Source organism: Ochotona curzoniae, unplaced genomic scaffold (genome assembly GCF_017591425.1).
Source record: "Ochotona curzoniae isolate NIBS_2020 unplaced genomic scaffold, NIBS_Ocur_1.0 scaffold_4506, whole genome shotgun sequence".
Lineage (NCBI taxonomy): Eukaryota > Metazoa > Chordata > Mammalia > Lagomorpha > Ochotonidae > Ochotona > Ochotona curzoniae.
In genome coordinates, this window is record NW_024467119.1 from 51724540 (window position 1) to 51735041 (window position 10502).

General features: G+C 39.0%; 1 protein-coding gene across 1 annotated transcript; it reads right to left on the reverse strand.

Moving 5' to 3' along the window:
• Window positions 1–224: 224 nt before the first annotated feature.
• Window positions 225–10502, reverse strand: RRH (retinal pigment epithelium-derived rhodopsin homolog). Its single transcript, XM_040967242.1, has 7 exons — window positions 10364–10502; window positions 8247–8437; window positions 6270–6369; window positions 5681–5834; window positions 4341–4509; window positions 2588–2766; window positions 225–465 (listed from the first exon to the last, which is right to left on the reverse strand). Exons 1-7 carry the CDS (start codon window positions 10467–10469, stop codon window positions 351–353), a joined length of 1014 nt encoding a protein of 337 aa, XP_040823176.1. The 5' UTR covers window positions 10470–10502; the 3' UTR covers window positions 225–350.

A 10502-nucleotide genomic window follows, 5' to 3' on the forward strand; every position in this document is an offset into this window, starting at 1 on the left:
TGTAACATTAAAATAGTGACTATGTCTAGTCTAATAAAGGACCCCAGAAAATAATAGATCATCAGCACAATGTAATGTATGCCTGGAGAGGGACAAAGATAAGAGACTGAAATTTCATGTTCCTGAATTTATTCCAAGAGCTAAACAATAATTTTACATAGAAGGAAACAGAGAAATATGTACTACAGTGGCCAGTGTACTAGCAATAGGATGATAAACTGCATTTGAGGAACTTGTGATACAATAAAAAGCAATATAGGTCTGTATTTGATCTAAGTAGATCATATTTAAAACAAAAGTAAAGCACTGCAAAAAATAAAATGTTTTCAACTGTGTGTTTTTCTCTCATTTCAGGTTCTTCCAGAAGATAACGGGCTTTGAGATACATCCATTGGCAAAATACTTGTCACGGGCATTGCTTGGTGAGTCTGGCATTTGAACATGGCAAACATTGCCCTCCGAAACCTATGATTGAGAAAAAAAAAAAGGAAAATCTGAAATCATCCTACAATGACCTAGAATTTTTAGAATATTTTTCAAATATTTATTATTTTTTATTGGAAAGGCAGTTTAAAAAGAGAAGAAAAGACAGAGAGAAAGATCTTTCATCCACTGGTTCATTCCCTAAATGACCGAAATGGCTGAAGCTCAGCCAATCCAAAGCCAAGAGCCAGGAAACTCTTCCAGGCCTCCCACATCGGTGCGGCGTCCCTAAGGCTTTGGACCATGCTCCACTGCTTTCCCAGGCCATAAACAGGGAGCTGGATTGGAGGTGGAGCATCCAGGACACAAACCAGCATCCATATGAGATGTCAGTGCTGCAAAGCTAGGGATTGGCCAGTTGAGCCGCGATGTCAGCCCCTAAAATAGTTTTGTACGTGACTAAAGTAACACTTTTGTCAACTGACTTACCCAATTTTTTTCCTTCTCTTCTTAACATCCCTTATTGAAAGCTGTTACAAATATATAGGACATAGGATATAATTAAAGATCAATTTTATACCACTATTATAAATATTAATGTCATTTAATGTTAATCATAATGTGTGTACAAAACGACACTTTCTAAGGTCAACAAAATATTTGAAGTAAAGATGGCTGTTCCATGAAAATGTTCTTTTTAGCAACAGCCACTGAAATTAAGCAGGCAGAGCTGGCACTGTGGCATAGCCACCTGTGGTGCCAATACCTCATGTGAGCACTGGTTCATGTCCTGGCCACTTCACTTCCAATCCAACTCCTGCCAATGACTTGGGAAAAGCAGAAGGAGGTGGCCCACATGCTTGGGTCTCTGTCTCTTACTTGAAAGACCTGGAAGACACTCCTGGCTCCTGGTTTCGGCCAGGGTGCAGCCCTGATGGATGCAGCCATCTAGGGAGTGAACGGTTAGAAGGAAGTTTTCTTTTTTCTCTCTCTCTTTCATATGTGCATGTGTGCACATTTGTGTTGTTCTGCCTTTTTAGTAGGTGAAAATAAACATTTCTAAAAATGCTTTAAGCAAGTTCTTCCTTCTGCTATAGGTTTATAAACTTTCTACAATCTCACAAGGATGTAGCTGAAAATGCTCTCAAAAATTGGCATAAATACCCAGGTTAAGTAGCATGAGCATTCCAGGATCAAATCCTCTAAACTCTATTATGACAGTCTAGCCAGGCCCAGCACAGTAGCCTAGCAGCTAAAGTCCTTGCTTTGCATTAACCAGGATCACATGTGGGCGCCATTTCTATTCCCAGGAGCACCACTTCCCATCCAGCTCTCTGCTTGTGGCCTGAGAAAGCAGTCGATAATGGCCCAAAGCCTTGGACCCCTGCACCAGTGTGGGATACCTGAAAGAGGCTCAGCTCCAGCCCTTGCAGCTGCTTGGCGAGTGATTCAACAGATGCAACATCTTCTCTGTCTCTCTTCTCTCTGTATATTTGACTTTACAATAAAAATAGATAAGTAAATCTTTAGAGGGAGAGAGAGACTTTTTAGCCAATATTGAAGCACAGTTGATCTGATCATTCTGTCTGTCTGCAAATCCATGAAATGAAATCATCTAAACATCACTGAGAAAACAGGAAAGGAACGCTGCCCAAAAGCAGAGCAGAAAAGAACTGCCTCTCACTGCAAGTGATAACACCCCTCCACACTCCCGTGTTGACACTGGAGTTTTCTCTTGCAAAACATTCTCTCTAGTGATGTCTTGTTCCCAGGAAACATAAATAGACTTCCACTAAGGGAATCCAACATTGGCTTGGCCATTTTCTGATTAGAGAATTACCCTATTCTTTGGAATGCACTATTCTAGATATTTGGGTTTTTCTGCCATAGAGCCATCCAAGATGTAGCTTGCATTTGGGGATGCTTAGCTAGTGGAATTTGTGTTGTGGGGAGCCCATGGACACCTCTGCCACTGTGTGGGAAGAATCTATCACAAAGCAAAACCTCTAAGTATCAAAAGTCCTAGATGCACTTCTAGTTACAGCAGCCAAATAATCTCCTGCTAGATTGAGGACAATTTCTGTCAGACACCCTCTGGGAAATTTTAAAAATCTCTGACTTTCTGTATCTTTTCTTATTCACAAGTATTTTAGACATTACTTACCTTTTGTTAGCAGCTACATAAATACAGGGATTGTAGAATGTAGAAGATTTTGCAAACAGAGGTGCTATGATGGCCATTGAGGGAGGAATCTTCTGTGGGTCACCAAATGAAGCCCACAGGCATACGATGGAATAAGGAGACCATGCCACCAAAAACATCAAGATCATGATCACAGACATCTGTTAGAAAAAAAAGGGGGTGCTAGGTCCAAAATCAAAATCTAAAATCTAAACCACCAAAGTACTAATCTGTCTAAAACAGGATGAAAGTCTACCAGAATTGGAATTTGAATAGGTTTACATCATTGATGACATGAAGGAACCAGTTGAGATTTTTATCTCCAACGTTCTGTGTTTAGGTGCCTGAAGTTACCTATGATAACAAGAGCTGATGCAGTCGGTATGTCAATCAACATTGCCTTTAGGAACGTTAGCGTGGGTGAGGAATGCCTTCTTTTCTTCCAGTGTAAATGACAAAAGCTTGATGAAGGACAGATGAGAACTCACCCCACCCACTCACAGCAATCGCTGGCATTGCTTTTCTCCACATTCACTGTGGTTGCCTGCTAACCTAAAATAAAAATCTTTGTAACTTTTGAAACTCTTCTTAGAAAGCACACCTCCCTGTGACCTCAGGAATCTATTAGAACACATACTCTGACAAATCAGAGAGTATAAGCCTCCAAAAGGTAGAGAGCATCGCAGAAAACGGAGGACCAGACCCTGGAAAGAGGCAAAAGGCAGGCACTTCCAGCGGATGAGAAAGGGAGATCTGAGGCTGACAGCTTTAAGAACATCATCTTAAAGAACAGCCAGATCATATGTTTGCTATAATATAATATAATATAATATAATATAATATAATATAATATAATATAATATAATATAAAATCTAGAGATAGCATATGTGAATCTTACTCTATGTTAATCAATGCTAACTCATACTTACTTGTACCTAATGTAACAAGAACTTGTGATGTGATTCATTAATTAACCATCTACAAGAGATGGATTGTTTAGAACAACCTGACACAGTGTCCACATATAACTGTTGTTGGTACGACCTATAAACAACAAAGGTTTAATCCTCACGGTACCTACATTAGGGCCCCAGGATACAAGAATTAACCTACAATGAAAAGTTATTCTCCTACATGGCTGGGAGACACTCCAGTGGAAGCACGATGGACTTGGGAAAATTCACAACAGACACACATTATGAACCTAGAGGGGAGAACAAAGGGGAGGGGAGGAAATTTGGGGGAGTCAAAGGGGAGAGCCCACCACCAACTAAATTGTATCAAAAACAATTAAAAAAATGAAAAAAGAACAGCCAGATCAAGAGTACAGCACGAGGCCTGAGAGCTGCAACAAGAGGATAAAAGAAAGGAATCTGGGCTGTGATGTGTCTGGACCAATTGAGAGAAGAAATGCCCCCTAACCTAATCACAGATTGTAAACATGACAATGAATGGATGAGCAGAGAGGAGAGTGTGCGGGAGCGATGGGCCAAGTGGGTGGCACAAGAGAAATACATTGTCACCATTCACAACAGGAAATCATTGAGACATGACAATAAACAGAAAAATCTGAAAGAGCTCAAAAACAGCCCATTCGGAAATGGAGTGGCAAACGCCAGAAGAGTCAGCAGGGGGAGTGAGGATCAAGGACCTGGGAGAGGAGACAAGCCAAGGACTCCTTCAGCTCCAGGAAGCTTAATTATAAAACACCTTTTAAAGGTATTGGCTTCTTACCTTTGTTACATCTACCTGGTCTGACCAGTCTCTGTTGAGAGACTTAGTGCAGTCACTGGCAGTATGATGTTTGATGGACTGAGTGACATAGTAATAGCAGTAAAACATCACCGTCAAGGGCACAATAAAATTCACCGCAATAACTGCCATTGTGAAGGATACAAAAGATCTGGAAGTAAGAACAGTAAGGCTCATGACTACTTATTTAATGTCCTACATGGAGGGAGAGGCAGGAGAAGATAATTATTAGAAATAATATTAGCAATCATTATGTTGTTAAATAGCTTTAACAGTAGATTTGACCTCTAGTTCATGCTGTTCATACTTATTTAGTTAGAGTAACAAACAGTCAGTGAACTATCTTCCATTTGCTGGTCGAGTGGTCTCCCACACAGGTGCTCTCCCACATGGTGGCAATGGTTCAGTTACCTGAGACATTCACCTGCATCTCCCAGGATGTACAGTAGCAGGAAGATGGGTCAGCATCAGAGGCACTGGGCCACAAACCAGGCACTAGGGTATAGGATGTAGGCTTCCCAGGCAGTGGTTTAACCCAGGGCACAATCTAACAAAGGTTGGGCAAATTCTAGGCCGGCACATATGTTTAACAATAAAGTTGTATTGGAACACAGTCATACACATTTATTCATACGCTGTCTGCGGCTGCTTTCACAGTACAAAGGACAAATGGGAGAATTGTAAAACAGACCATCTGACTTAGGAAGCCTGACTGTTTATCCTGGGAGAACTCGTAGAGATAACTTCAAATTTAGATTTCATATGAGACTTAGAAATTTTGCTTTCTATTTGCTAAGTGAATCGTTTCTTTCTTCCTTTAATTAGCTAAATGATTCCCTTTCCCCTGCTAAGTGGAGGGGAGCCTCACTCACTGGAAGCAAGTCCTTGCAGTGAGCATACTTTGGTGTCTGGTCTCAGAATATGCTTCAATGAGAGATCACTTTGAAAAGACACCAAGAAGGTAGCCTGAGCTTCCATGAGAGTATCATGCTGTCTGCCTTCACTAATACTTTTCCTACTCATGACCCAATCTCTGTGATGTGCACATGTGGAAAAGGTGATTGTTATACACGCCTCACCCTATTTGCTGTCTTAGAAGAGAGAAGGGTCTGAGTATGGGTGGAGAAGAAAGCTAAATGATCTCTACTTTCAAACAAGCATAAATAGCTTTCTCAATTCCGTCTTCTGCTTGAATCTCTTTGCCACCACAGAAGCGCTTAGCACATGCCATCTAAAGAACAGGAGATCTAAGCCTGAAGTTCAACGGATGAGGAAACATCTGTATTGGAACTATTTGATTCTAAAGTGCAAATGTCTCTTACTTGTCATTTTTCCTCCAGTTGATGGTACAGGTAGCTCCAGTAGGATCTGGGGCATAGCTAGCCCACCCTACAATGGGCATCAAAGCCCAAAACAGGCCATTGATCCAGGCCCCCAGAATCATGCCAGAGTAGGTGTGAGTGGTCATTCTTCTCCCTGTTAACAAGTATATGAACTGTTAGCATCAATTGGCAATATTGGACTCCCTTTGTTTTATATGATGATGCGAACTTATCAAGTCAATCACTTATAGATACTTTGATTCACTCAAAGCCTAGCCACCTGAATTCTTATACTGAACAAGAAAATGGTATGTAAGCTAAAATCTGAATGATGAAAGGATCAGCCAGAGAGCGAGCAGGGAGCAGTACTCCTACAGAGAGTGGTGAAAGCCACACTGGAAAAGTATTCATTCTGCAGCACATTGCTGGCTGCCTTGTGAAATGTGGGGTTTACTCCAAGAAGCCACTAAAAATCTAGCAAGAACTATGGTTGGCCCTAATTGCAAACCATCATGAGTAAGTTTTATAGGCAATATGTATTGTGCAACTGATATAGTGTGAAATGAGAAAGCTGAGAAAGATGTTGTACCTATGTCAGGCTGACAGATGGTCAGGTATCGATCCATGGCCACAACTGTGAGCAGCCCAATACTTGCCATTCCAAAAAAGATATTCAATCCAGCATAAATCTGAAAGGAAAAACTGGAATGAACCCATGATTCTAAACACCCTCTCAGCCAACATTAAACTTTTTTGTCCCATAGTCAGAATATATTTTGAATAGTTAAAGGCTTTTTATTGGACTTTCAAAACACATCTTGAGCTGTCAAAACACAACTGTTTTAATGAAGACATTTAAGGAAGATGTTTGAGGATTTCACTAGTGTATTTGTAAGACTTAAGATGAAACTTCTGTATGATGTACTCAAATACAAAATAGGTCATTAAATAGGGTGCAGTGAGTGCCTTTAAATAAGAAATATTAGTGTGCAGAAGATGGGCAGTTTAACAGGGGACAGAAACAGCTCAGTAGGAAAATGGCCAAATGATGGCTGGTCTACTCACACAACCTGCTTATGATAAGCATATTTGTAATGCAGGAAAGTATGTATAACCACAATAAGGACCCAAAGAAAGGTAAATTATAGGGCATCATCTCATATCACAAAAATGGTAGAAACTAAAAAACCCGACAATTGCCAGTATTGGGAAGAATGTAGACAGATAAGGTATCTCAAAATTAGAATGACCATCTTGGAGAGTAAGGAGGCCACACTCAATAAAGTTGAGTAGTGTCTACAACTCAACTATTTGTCTCCTAAAATATGGCTACACCCTCAGTTATTGTAAAATAGATCAACATTTATTGAAGCCTTGTTTGTGAAGTTAAAAAATTTATGAACAAATGTTCAATCATAATAAAATGGAAAAGTACATTAAGCCATGTTTATAAAACAGAATATGATATTATCGTTAAGAAGAATACCTTTACAGTCACATCCATCAACACAGATAAACTCTAACATATCTGTCAAGGAAAGGATATTATATAACTAGCAAACAGCATGCTATTATTCACACAAACTTAAAACATCTAGACAATGTCTGGTTGATGTACATGTATATGTAACAAAACAGAAAAACATTCCCAGGATAGAAGAGCACGGAGCTGAGAATGGAATGCAACAGCCTGCAACAGTGAGATTTTAAATCTCTAAAAAAACTTACACTGTGCTTTCCACCATTGTCTATACTTACAGGGTCCTGATACACTTACAGCAGAATAACGGAGTGTAACTGCTGCTTCAGGGCTGTACTATTGTAGTAATATAGGGGAAAACAGAGGGAGGGTAGGAAATGGGGAGAGAAGAAGGGGAAATCCCTGAGCAAAAACCCTGAAGCAGAGATCCCAAACTTTAAAACCTGACAAAATTGGTTGGTGCATATGTCAATATCTAATATTTTCATAATTATTGTCATTTCTGTTCTCTATAATTTTATGGCTTAAATCATAAATTGCTTAAAAAAAAAAGCAAGCCAAAGGCTGTTTTTGACAAATATATTAAAGCAAATTAATATTAATTTCTTTGTCAGTAAAAATACAGTAGATGTGTTTAATACCAAATATTGATTGCTATTGTTTTTGGTCTCTCACCGAGGGCTTTTTACAGGAGAAAGTAAGTAATCAACAAGTTGTTAGCTTAATGATATCTTCTAGATGGTATCAGTAAGTCACTAAGTATTTTATTGTTTCTGATGAAAACAGGACATTTCCTTTTTGGATTTGCAGCATGCCAATTTTTGTTTGAACACACAGACTTTCACTTTTCTCTGGTTGAGTGCTTGTTGTTAGTTTCTTTTTTCTCTTTGGCTTGGAGGGGTTTGGGAAGTGGAATGAGACTTAGTGATTTTATTTCCCTTATTAAAGAATATACTCTCAGACATTTTTTCATAAAATCACAGAGTCTAGTATCCTACAGTATATTGGTTAAATTCCTAGTATTTTCTTAAATACTTAGAGTCATATCTCTTTGATATACTTTATTGTGTTTTCATTTCACAGTACCTGACAGCCTGCATATCCGAATTTCCAACTTCCATGCAGATCTGAAGCAGCAGACATGGGGTACCCGATGCTACTGACACCTATATCCGTAAAGGCCAGATTAATAATAATTGCATTCGTAGGTGTCCGAAGTTCCTTGTACTTAATGAAGATGCCTAGCACTATTAAGTTGCTAAGAATACTTATCATACCTGAGAACACAAAAAATATTATGCACTTGCTTTAATTGCAATGTTAGAAAGTAGAGTCAGAAATGAATATTTAAGTCCGTTCAAAAACATGGCAAATCTATTTTGATTTATCTTAAGGATTGTTTTTTAATTTATTTGAACAACAGAGAACAATCTTCTATCCCTTGGTTCATTCCCCAAATGGTTGAAACAGCCAAGTTTGGGTGTGACCAAGACCAGGAGCCAGAAGCCAGGAATTCCATGTGTGGACCCAAGTACGTGGGCCATCTTCTACTGCTTTCTAGAAGCATTTACAGCAAGCTGAACAGCGGCAGAACAGCCAGGACACTCTCCTATGGGATGCTGGTGTCACAGGTGACAATTTACTGCACGGAACTTACTGCACTTCCTGCACTACATTGCTGGCCCCCATGTATCTACTTTAGTTCATTTACTTGAGCTGTTGGTCTTTAAATTGTGACATCAGCTTGGCCCTTCTGTAAAATAGAAACTAAAAAATTAACACAAAAAATAAAAAGAAAGAAAAGGTGAGGAACAAGATAGCTTTCTCCAGCATGTAGAAAACTAATTGAAACCAAAAACTTAGGGACAAAGGACTTCCTTAGCTGCGATGGGGAGACGATCATTTTTTGGTAACAGCAAACAAAGGAGAAAATGGAACTTTCACAGTACTTGTAAGAAAGCATTCAAATGAATGAGTTTCCACATCACTAAAACTACAAAAATCAAAGAATTCACAATTTCAAACACAAGATACAATACTCTAATTGTGACTTGTTTTATAAAGAACAAACTGGATGCAGAAAAAATTGGTACACTTTTTCCTTTCCTTTTGGATGTTTGGAAACTTTCATGAAAGTCAAGCTAATAAAAAATGAACCCAATATAGCAGAGTTACTTCATACCCCTGTTACTAAGTATAAAACTGTAATTAAGCCACTGCTCAATGTAAGTTACACCACAATTAACATTAACAGAAAACTCGAGAAACTGCTATTCTTTCTCCAGCTCTTCTCCCCCACCGCACACAAGCCTATGTTTAAGCCCAATATTTATATCAATAAGTGTTTGTGAAAGAGGCAAATATTTGTCCAACCCACCTATTGTGTACGTGACTTAGCTGCACTCACATATCGTTTTTCTCCTCGCAGCCATCATGAGTAGCTCATTTATTCCTACCTCCATTTTACAGACAGGAGCATCGAAAAGCAGCAAGGGGGAGAACTTGTTCCCAGTTGCAAATTCAAAGCTCGAGTCTTCCAGCACAGCATTCTGGACCGAAGTGGATTTTCAGACTCTGTCCCCAGTGATAGTACCACGCTTAACTCACTCTCTTGCTAGGACTTCAGTTCCTTTCATTCTAGCTAATTCTGCACCATAATTAAGTCACGAGTGGCAATTAATTTAAATTTGTTATTTAATTTTCTTTCAATTTGTAGCTGGAGGCTACCACTAAGACTAGAATAATGAAAATTATGTCTGAGAAAAGTAAATGACATAAAAATATTTTTTCCCAAAGTGCATACCCTTTCCTCTCTGCTAGAAAAAAAGATTTTTTAAACTTAATTTGCCAATGTGATCATCAAATATATGGATGATTTTATATAAGAACTACTCATTTTATAGGAAAATTTTTTCAGTCTGCTTGACTATTCTCACATTATCAAGACTTAACATAACCTGTAACATTAGCCACCATTATAAATGCTCTCACTCATTCCATATTGTCTTAGTTGACCTTTCCAGCCCAGAAATACAATATTGTAATATTTATTCACATGAGTGAGCTAACTCCAAAAGAGCAAGTGATGTGTCAAGACTGACCAAGAATATGGAACTTGAGCGATACATCTTCTTTCCATGGACTTATGCAGGTAAATTTCACCCATTCTGAAGCATAACTCTGAGTGAAGTAAGGTCTCATACCTGCCAGAATCAAGTAAGCTGCGACAATGTTGTGTTCAGTCTGTGAGAAGACAGAGCCGGCTTCAACGTTAGCTTCTGAACTGTTGCCTAAGCTGTGCCTCAGCATGTTGGAGTGAAGACGCTGCTACAGGCTTCCTAA